This window comes from Aquarana catesbeiana, linkage group LG06 (genome assembly GCF_042186555.1).
Source record: "Aquarana catesbeiana isolate 2022-GZ linkage group LG06, ASM4218655v1, whole genome shotgun sequence".
Classification (NCBI taxonomy): domain Eukaryota; kingdom Metazoa; phylum Chordata; class Amphibia; order Anura; family Ranidae; genus Aquarana; species Aquarana catesbeiana.
In genome coordinates this window covers 53,556,556-53,569,331 of record NC_133329.1, presented here as the reverse complement: position 1 = coordinate 53,569,331, position 12,776 = coordinate 53,556,556, and the positions used below count along the sequence as shown (strand labels likewise).

Below are 12,776 nucleotides of genomic sequence, written 5' to 3'. Positions count from 1 at the left end.
ATAAAAAAAACTGTCCCACGTAGTCCATTCACCTCCACCGACGGACCGAAAAAAAAAATAAAGAAGATCTGCCTCCATGGGAGGCACACGCCATATGACGCCTCCTCGCAGGTGACAGCTCTTTTAAAACTGTGGGCGGGGCCACACAGTGTCGTCGCCAGGTGACCCCACCCCCTCTGATGCACGGGGACATCCCTATGGCTTCCCCTGTAGCATCAGAGGGGGCGGGGCCACCCGGTCCACCCCCCTCTGATGCTACGGGAAAGCCATAGGGACAGAGGCGGCTCTCTAATTAGACAAAGTAGGCGGCCGCCTCAGGCCTCGCACTCACAGGGGCCTCGTGATCGCCTAATTTGCCTGTGATCAATACTAATGTCGGCGTTGGCGGCTCCGCCTCCCCCACCGCCGGGACTACGTGGCCCAGGGGCTGACTGACCAATCGGGCACTGCCTGAGGGCCCCCTGGGCCAATCATGGAGCATCCCGGTCTGGTGGCAGCAGGTGCAGGGAGCGAAAAAGCAAAGACTTCTAGGTGCCAGCAGCCGACTCCAGGTGCGATCTCAGCAAGGCATGCGGGCAGCCATAGGGCACACAGCTGCTGAGCTGCTCCTTCAGTCCGCGCCGCTCACCCCTGACCCGACTGCCAATACACTTCAGCAGTCAGGGAGAGAAACTACCCAGCAGCGCAGCCCCATGACTGTGAAGGAGCTTCAATGGACCCGATCTTATGATGCTGCCTGGCCATCCGTCCGTCGAGAAAATGAGTGCCTGGCTATGCAGCCCTGAGCCCTCCTGTACTCCTGGATAGGAGGAGCGGCGGAGCCGCTGTGTATAGAATAATTGATCTTTCCATATTCCTCCTGCAGCTGCTAAATGTTTGCAGGAAGGGGAGGAGAAACCGCATTCACCGGCTGCAGGAGGAATATGGAAAGATCAATTCTTCTATATGCAGCGGCCCCGCCGCTCATCCTATCCAGCTTTCTTTGCTGCCCCCTGGCTCCGCCCACCATGATCTCCTCCAGCCCGACCCTGTGCTCTCCACTCCACCCCATGCTCTCGGTCCCCCCATGAGCTCCCTTGATCCGCTCCCCATGATCTACTCTGGGCCACCCCTGTGCTCTCCACCTCACCCCATGCTCTTGGTCCCCCATCCCATGCTCTCCGTCTCCCCATGTGCTCCCTTGCTCCGCCCCCCATGATCTTCTCCGGGCCCCCCTGTGCTCCCCACCCCATGCTCTCGGTCCCCCATCTGCTCTCTGCTCCCCCAGTGCTCTCCACCACACCATGCTCTCAGCCCCCCATCTGATCTCCGGCCCCCCCATGCTCTCCACCTCACCTTGCTTTTCAGCTCCCCCAATGCTCTCTGCCCCCCATGTGCTCCCTGGCTTCCTTCCCTAGTGCTCTCCACTCCACCGTGCTCTTCATTCCCCCATGTGCTCCCTGGCTCTGCCCCCCACGATCTCCTCTGCCCCCCTGTGCTCTCCACCCCACCATGCTCTCAGTCCCCCCATGTGCTCCCTGGCTCCACCCCCCATTATCTTCTCCACCCCCTGTGCTCTCCACCCCACCTCGCTCTCAGTCCCCCCATGTGCTCCCTTGCTGCCCCCCTGTGCTCTCCGGCTCCATCCCCAGTGCTCTCCACCCCACCATGCTTTCAGTCCCCCTTGTGCTCTCCACCCCCCCAGTGCTCTCCACCCCACCATGCTCTCAACCCCCATCTGCTCTCTGCCCCCCATGCTCTCCACCTCACCATGCTTTCTGCCCCCCATGTGTTCCCTGGCTCCCCCCAGTGCTTTTCACCACACCGTGCTCTCCGGTCCTCCCATGTGCTCCCTGGCTCCCCTTCCTAGTGCTCTCCACTGTGCTCTCCAGTTCCCCCCATATGCTCTCTGCCCCCCCATGCTCTCCACCTCACCATGCTTTCTGCCCCCCCATGTGTTCCCTGGCTCCCCCCCAGTGCTTTATTACCACACCGTGCTCTCCGGTCCTCCCATGTGCTCCCTGGCTCCCCTTCCTAGTGCTCTCCACTGTGCTCTCCAGTTCCCCCCCACAGTGCTCTCTGACTCCCCCCCTATGCTCTCTACCCCACCGTGCTCTCAAGTCCCCCCCCCTACACTGCTCTCTGCCCCTCCATGCTCTCCACCCCACCATGCTTTCCAGCTCCCCCAGTGCTCTCTGCCCCCCATGTGCTCCCTGGCTCCCCCCAAGTGTTTTCTGTGGCACCTTGCTCTCTGGCCACCCTAGTGCTCCCTGGCTCCTCTCCCTAGTGCTCTCCACTCCACCGTGCTCCCCAGCCCCTGTGCTCTCCATCCCAATTCTCTTTGCCCCCCCCAGTGCTCTCTGGCTCCCCCAGTGCTCTCTGAACCCCCACCAGTGCTCTCTGCCCCCCCCCCAGTACTCTCTTGCTCCCCCCTACTCTCTGCCCCACGTGCTCTACTCCCCCTCACCTCCCGCAGCTCTGCAAGGTTCCAGTCTCCTTTCTCCCACCAGCTGCTGTAGGGGATCTGTCAGGGTGGAGAGCGGGGAGGAGACCAGTCTCATGGATTGCTCAGTCTACAATGCCTGGGCCCCTTTTTTTGCCCCAGTCCAGGCCTGGTGGGGAAGGTGAGCAGCATCGGCAGCAAGGACTGATAGCACTGGAGGGAGAAGAGCTCTGAAGACCTCCCAGGGCCGGAGGACAGGCTGACTGGGGCCCAGAAAACAAAGACGGGCAGAAGGTGCTGGCGGCCAGGGACCACTCAATCTCACAGCAAACAGATCCTCTGGAAGGAGGAGAACACTGTCCCCACCCGGAAAACAAGAATGGACTCTGCCTGCTGCTGGCTGTGATGAACATCCTGCTGGCATGGAAGGTACTGTACCAAGCATCACACAAACCTTCCCACAGACAGGGACTGCAGACTGGGACATGGGGCACAGGAAGGGCTGCAGACAGGGACAGGGCTAGGGATCTCTCTATCACCCCTCTCTCTTTCTCACCTCCCTCTCTCCCCCCTCCTGGCATTGGCTGCATATGTCTGATGGGTGAGGAGGGTGCCCTGGAAGTGATGCTGATCACAAATACGCTAGATCCGTGCATCTTTCTGCAGACATTTTTCTTGCTTGAGTTATTTTTCCCATTATGGGTGTGAGTGGGGCCTCATGTCTAAGTTTTGCCTAAGGCCTCACAAAGCCTTGAGCCGCCTCTGCATAGGGATGTCCCCATGCGTCAGAGGGGGCGTGGACTGGGTGGTCATAGGGATGTCGCACGACACCGTGTGGCCCCGCCCACGGTTTTAAAAGAGCTGTCACCTGCGAGGAGGGCGTCATATGGCGTGTGCCTCCCATGGAGGCAGATCTTCTTTATTTTTTTTTTCGGTCCGTCGGCGGAGGTGAATGGACTATGTGGGACAGTTTTATTTTTTTATTTTTTAATAAAGGACTTCTCCCATGGTGTGTGTTTTTTTTTACCATTTTCACACTTTTTTTGTGAAATGGTACGGGTACAATGTACCTGTTACCATTTCAAACAGGGGGGGCCGGGATCTGGGTGTCCCCTTGTTATAGGGGGCTTCCAGATTCCGATAAGCCCCTTGCCCACAGACCCCCACAACCACCGGGCAAGGGTTGTGGGGATGAGGCCCTTCTCCCCATCAACATGGGGACATGGTGCTTTGGGGGGCTACCCCAAAGCACCCTCCCAATGTTGAGGGCATGTGGCCTGTTACGGTTCAGGAGGAGGGGTGCTCTCTCATTGCCCCTCTTTTCCTGCAGCCTGCCAGGTTGTGTGCTGGGATAAGGGTCTGGTATGGATTTTTGGGGTGACCCCATGCCATTTTTTTTTATTTTGGCACGGGGTTGGTATTTGGTACCAGACTATGGATTTTGAGGGGGACCCCCACGCCATTTTTTTTAAATTTTGGGGCTGGGTTCCCCTTAATATCTATACCAGACCTGAAGGGCCTGGTATAAAATTTAGGGGGAACCCCACACATTTTTTTTTTTTTTAATTTTGGTTCGGGGTTCCCCTGTGGGGGAATCCCATGCCGTTTTTATCAATGAACTTTTATGTGTATTGCCGGACCAACAATTCATTATAGCCACGGGTAGTTTTAAATTACTTTTTTTCCTTTAGAAATGTAATTTGCTGTCAGACTGTTCTAAGCATGGGAAACATGCGCCACTTTAGAGGCATACTATAGACACCCCCCAGGTACGAAATTTAAAGGAATATTACACTTTTATTGTTTCACTTTAAGCATTATTAAAATCACTGCTCCTGAAAAAACTGACGTTTTTTAATTTTTTTTGCATTGATACATTTCCCCTGGGGCAGGACCCAGGTCCCCAAACACTTTTTATGACAATAACTTGCATATTAACCTTTAAAACTAGCACTTTTGATTTCTCCCATAGACTTTTAAAGGGTGTTCCGCGGCTTTCAAATTTGCCGCGAACACCCCAAATTGTTCGCTATTTGGCAAACAGGAGAACAGCCAATGTTCGAGTCGAACTCATGTTCGACCCGAACATATAGCCCATCCTTACTGCTCACCTGGTTGCCACCACACATGCTTAACACCATCTGAACCAAATAAATTTATCTTGGTCTCATCAGACCACAGGACATGGTTCCAGTAATCCATGTCCTTAGTCTGCTTGTCTTCAGAAAACTGTTTGCAGGCTTTCTTGTGCATCATCTTTAGAAGAGGCTTCCTTCTGGGATGACAACTGGGCACCGATTGCACAATTTCACTTAGGGGTGTACTCACTTTTGTTGCCAGCGGTTTAGACATTAATGGCTGTGTGTTGAGTTATTTTGAGGGGACAGCAAATTTACACTGTTATACAAGCTGTACACTCAATTCTTTACATTGTAGCAAAGTGTAATTTCTTCAGTGTTGTCACATGAAAAGATATAATAAAAAAATTTACAAAAATGGTAGGGGTGTACTCACTTTTGTAAGCTACTGTATATATTTAAAAAAATGTATGTGGTCACTGGAATGAGCGCGGTCAATAAATCTAATGGCACAGGGCATCTAAAGGTCTAAGGCCGACCCTGGGAAAGGCCATACATGTATGTTATAGGAGAGACAACTTAGAGTTGACTGTTGGGTGAGAGAGAAAGTAAAATCAGAATAACTTGAATTTTTCCACCTAATTCAACCCCACAGTAACAGAAGACCTCCAATGATGGGCCAAGTCAAGCCAGTGCACCACAGCAAACTATTTGCACTGCACTTTTAGGTGCTTCAAAATACAAATTTGACTTTGGAACAACAGGCCACAGAGGCCAGTGAGAAGGCCATAGCAAAATGGATTCTGTGCACCAGATTACCAGTTGGACTGATCTGATGCTCTATGCTGCCTGTTTGGAGAGATGCTCTGCCTGGGTCTTCTGCGGCTGAAAGACTGGCTACTTAGATGTGGATGGTGCTTCTTCCACTTCCTGTGATTTTTCAATATTCTCCTCTTCCACATCTTCAGAGTCAGACAGATCCTCATCTTGTAAGTGGGGCAATGTGGATATTCTTACAGCACGGGCATACTCCTCTGCCTTCTTAAGCAGTTCCTGAATATTTTCATCCGCCACATCAACAAGGGTTTTCAGACAGTAGGGTTGACAAAACAAGCAGCTGCTGCAAGCACATTTAATCAGTTACTTGGCTCTAAGAATGAATCAAAATGCTGGTTCACATTCTTTAATTTTCTGTGCAATTGTTGCACCGTCTGGATAGCTAGTGTTGCATTTAAAGTCCTCAAGGTGGCTGAGTAGAGTAGATCAAAGAGGGCAGGGACAATCAGGGACATTGATATGGTGTCACTCTGGAGGAGGGTTTTAGTATGTTCCGCTACGCAAAAGGCAGCAGGTCATGCAATGATGTAAGATTTTTCCATTTAACTAGGGAGCAAGCTGTCCCTGTGTCCCATGTTGTTTGTGATTTGGCAGACCGACTCCTTCAGTTTGAGGAATCTTGCGATCATTTTGAATGTACTAGTAGTACTACTTGACCAGAGTGTGGGGCAGTCATTTAAAAGAGTAAGGCCACAATGCTCCAATGCTCTTCAGTGTTGCAATGGAAGACTTGAAGACGTTCACTATTGATCTTGCTTTGTCAAAGATTCCCCTAACACTTGCCTCCCTCTGCTGCATCATGTGGACCACAAAGTATGCACCAGGCGAGACCACATGGTGTGTGGTCCAACATCTTGTAGGAATAGTTTTACATGAGTTACAATAAAGTGGAAAAAATAACAAAGATACACCAGTAGAGTAGAGCAGACAGCCCAAAGATCAATCATCTCATATCCATTTGATAATTGACTGTAGTGTCATGTAAAAATAAAAATGTGAATACAATTAGAGGAGCATCAGCCTGATGGCCTGTGATAAGCATAAAGTCAGTGACAAATGATAATAAGTGAACAATAATGTCCCGCAACACAGGAAGGTGAGTATCCTTCGAAGTCTGGTGGTGTTCAAATGATCGTCCCAAATTGAACTTCATAAAAACCAGACCATAACAGAGAGATGAGGCAATGGTAGAAGGAATGGTATGTAGAAAAACTCTTACCAGATCCCGTGGATTCCCATGTCAGCGACAGGGAATCGCATGAGCAGTGTGCCACTCAGGGCATGGAAAGGGACGTCCCGTCGCTGGAATCCTCTAGGCTGGAATCTGCATGGGTCTCCGGGGACAAAGGTGGACCCGGTCCACCGACACCCACCTCCTACAGGACATGGCCGAGAGCATTTAACAGCAAGTCAGCAATCGGAATGAAGTGGCTTTACAAGTGACGTCTTTGTCCACCTGATTTGTATCCTGGTTGCTTGCTGTGAAGTTCAATTTGGAACAATCATTTGAACACCACCAGACTTCGAAGGATACTCACCTTCCTGTGTTGCGGGACATTATTGTTCACTTATTATCATTTGTCACTGACTTTATGCTTATCACAGGCCATCAGGCTGATGCTCCTCTAATTGTATTTATATTTTTCTCTGAATCACAAATTAGAAATAATTTGTTTTCAATCACTTACACACACATTATGTGCTACATTTTTTAATTTATATATTTATTGTCTTTGTCAGATTGTATGTAGCTGCTTCCTTTTGTTCCTACTTAGTAGCGCAGTGTTTTCCATGCACTCTCTCAAAAATAAAAATGGCTCACCGCAGATTATTTCAGACTCAGTCCTACGGTCACATTCTGTCATCGGGGAGTCCTCCTGGGCGGTTCTTCTGCTGCTGCAGTTTGTTTAAATGGTGCTACCATATTACTCCTATTGTCTGTTATAACTCTTAGGATCTTCCTCTTTGGAATGTTCCACTCGTGCAAGCATTTGTCCACAGTTATTTAATTGACTATGCAGTGTGGGGGTGGCAGTGCAGCTGGTGCTCTATTTTTTTTGGGAGGGAGCAGCAAACAAACCACCCAACCCACCCCCCCGTTTGGTCAAATAGGGGTACTAATATACCCCTATTTGCGATGTGCTTACATGTTATAAATGCACTCAGTGACAAGAGTACCAGGACAGGGCTATCCAAAGCCCAGGGTAAGGATGCAGAATTGCACCCTCCCCTCCACTATCAATACATGCCCTAGCATGTGTACCACCCTGCATCCATTTTTAGGGCCCCTTTACTTCACTGCACACAGGGCAACTTCCCCTCTTGCCCACCCCTTGTCCTGAGTGACAGGCAGTAGAGCAAGTTGGGCTCTCTTCTTACCTAGGTATTAGTAGGCAGGCTCATGACTGTACAGGAGGGACATACATGCTCCAGCCGTCCTCCAGGTAGGTAGGTAGTAGAGTCGGGTCCTTGCCAAGTACCAGATGAGAACTTCCCCGCTGATCACACTGACCTTCCCCACATCCACTGAGCTGCAGGTTAATCCACCGGGAACAGAGAGGAGAGGCAGGAGCAGGCACATTATCATCATCATCATCTCGGTGCACCGATGACAACGGGTGGCATCATTAGCTGGTAGTAACCTGTTAGTGCCTGGCACAGGGCAGCGTGTCAGCAATGGAGAGGACAAGGCATGCCAGGGGACTTGCTGCCTCATTTATTCTAGAGCTGAGCCTTAGCACAGTCATGTCTGCTTTGTCTTCATCTTTTACAAAAGGGGGATTTATGATGTGCCCTCCTAGTAACCCAGAGCTGCTCCTGGAATCACAGGTGGACAGCAGCACAAAGGAGCCGAGATTGCATTGTGAACCGCCGTTGGCCAATATGGTTGCTTCTCCTCTCGGCCAATCGGGTCTCAGGACCCGCTTCCTGATTGGCCGGGAGGACAAGCAGGAAGACAATAGTGAATATTAATTCGCTATTGTAACACAAGTGGGTGTGCTTGTTGCACAGTGCTCTGAGCCCCCTGAGCCCACCCTTTTTTGAAGCCAATTAGAGCCTCATAGGGAATGATTTATTAGAGAAATTACAGCCAAAATTTGTGTCACGTGTACAATTGTGAGTGACATTGGTCCAAAGAATGTTTAATAAATAGATCCCCCAGTGTCCACAACTATTTAGGAAATATTTGAAAAGATTGTTATTTAGGAAAATTAAAAAAAAAAAATTTTTGGAAGAGTTAGACCCCCTGTCATGTTCTTTAATTTTTACTCGCATCCTGGTGGCACAATTAATTGGGACAGGAAGTTGGGGAAATCGACCTATTGGGTCACAGACAGCAGTAAGAACCTGACAGCACCCTTCCCTGCTCTGTGTTGGATGGGAAACCCCTTTAAAAAAAATAACTTGAGTGGCTCTGCTAATCTAAGCAAAGTAATTCTGTTTTAAATTTTAAAAGTGGCCTATTGTTTTTAGCTGGGCATATAGCAGACAGAAGTGTCACTCACCCTTTCATTCACGTAACTGAAGATAAGGTCTATTATTTTGTTTGATGGCTCTAACCCAAATTTCTGATAATCAGATGCATGCTCCTTTCCTTCAAACTGCCGTGTTGCCATCTTGGACTTAGATTATCGCCTAGAATGATAAAACAAAAGAAAGAAATTTTAAAAAAGGGACCCTCTGCAGATACACTGTCACTTTAACCTGTATGGGACAGATAAAAACCACCGTCTCTTCAAAGTGGACCTGTACCAAAACTTCAACAATTCAGACTGAAAATATGGTAGAAAAAAAAAAAAGGTAGAAAAGTAATCATTATGTAGCGCTGGTAGATTTATGATCTACCATCTGATAGGTAAATTTAGTGAATTGCTCGTTATAAGAAGTTAGATCATCTGCGGGTGTTGGAAAAGCAACATTTTAAAGCGGATGAGTGCTCCTCTGTCCCGGAGACAACTCGGTGGAGGTGGTCCTCCAAGTTGCATTCTGGGAGAGGGTATTTATGGGACAGACGCCATGTTTAGGGGTTCGTTTCCAGCCACCTGCTGGCCCTCCTGGCCGACAGGTATGTGTTAGAGTACCACCTCGTGGTCCTCTGTTCCGGAGGCCCGCGTCGCTGTGGCGTGTGGGTGGGCCCAGAAGCCTGTCTGGGGCCTACCACAGCAGCCGAGGAATGGTCCTGAGCTGTTTATCCAGAGTGAAGAAGCTGGACAACCGAGAAGATCCCAGGGGAGGACCAGTCATGGAAGGATCATGCAGAGTGCTGTTCTGGAGAGGGGCCTGGTGACTCAGTTGGAGGACGTATCCTAAAGTAGTCTTATTACATGGTACTGCCGGGTTGGCTTAGAGGTCCAAGTACTGTGTCTGACATTCATCGCGAACCAATACATCCTGTGGCAGAGGATCGTACGGGTTTATTTCAAGCAAGTCTGTGGCAGAGACTTTTGTTCGTGCTACCTACTGGCTGCTAGGCAAGTGAGAGAGGCCTATCCAGGCGAGCAAAGATCGTGTCCCACAAAAGGGGATTGCATTTAATTACAGTATTCAACTTTAAAGGATGTTCTAAAGAAACCTAAAGAAAGGTATTTGAGCTTCCCTGCAGTTTTCCTCCTGCCTCTTTCCTGCTACTTCCTTCGTTACTTGGTTCAATAAAGCATTGAAAACGTACTCAAGTGTTGGTGCTTATATCGTCCAGAGGTAAACTCAACGGAACCCTAGACCCGGTAACAGCCCGCTTAAACCAGCAGCTCCACCGAGAGTTAGTGCTACATGTGGGGGCGTCGTCTGGGATTTGTTAACCATCAATTATCGCAACCCAGAGAGGTGTTTCACCGGGAGTTTACGGTGAGAGCTGGACTTTGTCAATTTTTCAGGAAGAGAAGAGGTTAAAAGTTGCAGGACTTTGTTTCTGAGTGCGTAGGCGGCGGGCACCAGTAAAAGCCCGGGAGCTACGTGATCAGAAGAACAAGTGGGAGGAGCCTACCCTACTTGATACCACGTGGGACACGTGTATGTGTTTGGCGCCAGAGAAGAAGAGAGGCCTCGTGATCGTGCTGAGAAGATCAGAGTGTGGCCATGTCTTTTTCAGCGATGCAGCCAATTATGGGACCAAGAATGTTCCCTGCAAGCACTGTGTCAAGTATTGTACTGACCGGAACCCTGCTTATGGGCACTGGTGTTCATCTGAAGCCGCAGGGGAGGTTTGTTCTGTATACCTCAGGAGATATTGAAGGACTGGGCATGATCTGCCACCAATGTGAAGGACTGGCCGTACATCTCCGTCCATTTGGCCAATGTCCGCAATGTGGAGAGTATTTGTTTGTGGTGGAGCAACCTACCATGTCGCCCCATGCTTATTGAATGGATTGAGCAACAGGTATCGCCACAGTAGAAGCTGCTACTACTACGGAGAGAGAACGGCAGGTCACTACTTTGCCTGTTGTTGCCGAGAATGTTCCGGAGAGAGACACTGCTGTTGCCGTCTCATCAGCGGACATTGCTTTGAATTCTGTGTCCACCACGCCTGTCTCTGTTGTACCTGTCCAGAGGAAGGTGGGATATGTGAAGGCTTCCCACGGCCATGGCCGAGGCCTACCCCAGAGACTACCCGAACCGGATCCAACAAAGTCCACGATGGGAACGAGTAAGCAGCTGATAGGGAATGTATCTGGGACTGTAAATAAGTATCTGCCAGCAGAAGAACTGGGAGATTCGGAAATAGAATCCTTGTTGGACCTATTTGAGACTATGTCACAAGAGATGTTATGGGCACAAGGCGAGGATGTGCTATGACTTTCCCTGAATGGACAGCCCTGAGTTCTGGGAAGACATCACCCTGTGTGGAGCCACACAGTACAGTAAATGAGACATTGTCAAAAGTTGTTAGTTCACTTCAGACACCGGCTGGGTCTATGGTGAGCAAATCATTGGATTCATGTGTGCCTCCTGGTATGGGGAAAAGCAGATCCTTGCCCAAACTTGCACGTTTGCAGAGAATGTTGAACAAGCATGTAGCTACGGAATATGGCTTGGAGTTCCCTTATGTCCCTCAGGACGTAATGCAAGTGATTGAAGTTAACCGGGAACTTTGGTACAGTGAAGCTGTTTGGGACTATTTGTCTGTGCCTAAGCCTTTCCAAAAGACTGGATGTTCTGTTAAAATCGATGAACTTTTTAGTGGATGTTTTATGCACTGGAACTTCGGTCGGCACATCTATGCTGACAAAGTGGTTATCTGCAGGCCCGGAAAAGAGGACGTTGTAGATTTCATTACTACAGTAGATAAACTGGGAAAGCCACTGACCTTGCCAGATCCCCGGTTTTATTGGTGATTATGGACAAAAGAACTTTGGAGTTAGTTAGTTAGTTAGTTAGTGTCAGTATAAAGAGATCTTCATGGTCAAGATCTGAATATTCATCTCAGTGTTACAAATCCAAGGACTTCTTTTTGCTAGCCGGATTTCTTTCATTTAAAGGGAGAAACAAAAAAAATTTATACAGGGATGGACTCCTAAGGATTGTTTTGATATAGATTATGGGAAGAGAGACTTATTTTTAAATGAGGCTTTGCTCCTGAAGTTGAACAGAATATATGTGTGTTAATATGCTTTCCTTTTCAGGAACCATTTGATTCTCTATCAAGCTGTTAAGATTTTCAGCTAGATAGTGAGGTTATGTACAGTCATAGAATGGTTTTGTTTACGGACATGAACATATTGTTTTATAGATGTTAATCTTATAATGTCACTCCATTGTCTTTCCTTATTCTTTATCTAATCCAAGTTTTAAGCTCAAATACCTACTCCCAGGCTTGGGAGTTATTGTCATTATTTTTGGACAGACGTTGGGGACAACGTCTATTGTAGTGGGGGGAGTATGTAGCGCTGATAGATTTATGATCTACCATCTGATAGGTAAATTTAGTGAATTGCTCATTATAGGAAGTTAGATTTGCCTCTGTTCCAGCTTAGCTGACGTTGCGTGTGGTTCCACATTGTGCCGGTGGGTGTCGTTGTCGCCATCGGCGGGTGTTGGAAAAGCAACGTGTTAAAGCGGACGAGTGCTCCTCTGTCCCGGAGACAACTCGGTGGAGGTGGTCCTCCGAGTTGCATTCTGGGAGAGGGTATTTATGGGACAGACACTATGTTTAGGGGTTTGTTTCCAGCCACCTGCTGGCCCTCCTGGCCGACAGGTATGTGTTAGAGTACCACCTCGTACAATATACATTATACACTAGTTATATAGCAGTTATAATGCATGGCATGTTCAAGAATGCCACTTTGTGCCATATTGTAAAAGGTAAAATGTGTGGGAGGATTAGAATGATATGAACTACTCTGTAAAAACTGTTGATCCCAACAAAGTATGTGGACTATCAGAGGTCGTTTTATATATACCAATGAGTGCGCAATCCTAAAAATATGAAAAATATTTGACAA

The 12,776-nt window shown here is 48.7% G+C and overlaps 2 protein-coding genes across 4 annotated transcripts in view; one reads left to right on the top strand and one right to left on the bottom strand.

The window, feature by feature from the left end:
* The window catches only part of LOC141148415 (uncharacterized), a 332,754-nt gene that overhangs the window by 171,566 nt on the left and 148,412 nt on the right, over window positions 1-12,776 (top strand). The gene's annotated exons all lie outside the window — the stretch shown is intronic.
* LOC141148417 (demethylmenaquinone methyltransferase-like) overlaps window positions 1-12,776 on the bottom strand; it is a 90,264-nt gene that overhangs the window by 44,081 nt on the left and 33,407 nt on the right. For both annotated transcript variants that reach the window (XM_073635912.1, XM_073635911.1), the window contains exon 2: window positions 8,844-8,973. In XM_073635912.1, the coding sequence (XP_073492013.1) occupies window positions 8,844-8,954 (111 nt within the window). In that variant the 5' untranslated portion in view covers window positions 8,955-8,973. The remainder of the gene's footprint in view (window positions 1-8,843; window positions 8,974-12,776) is intronic.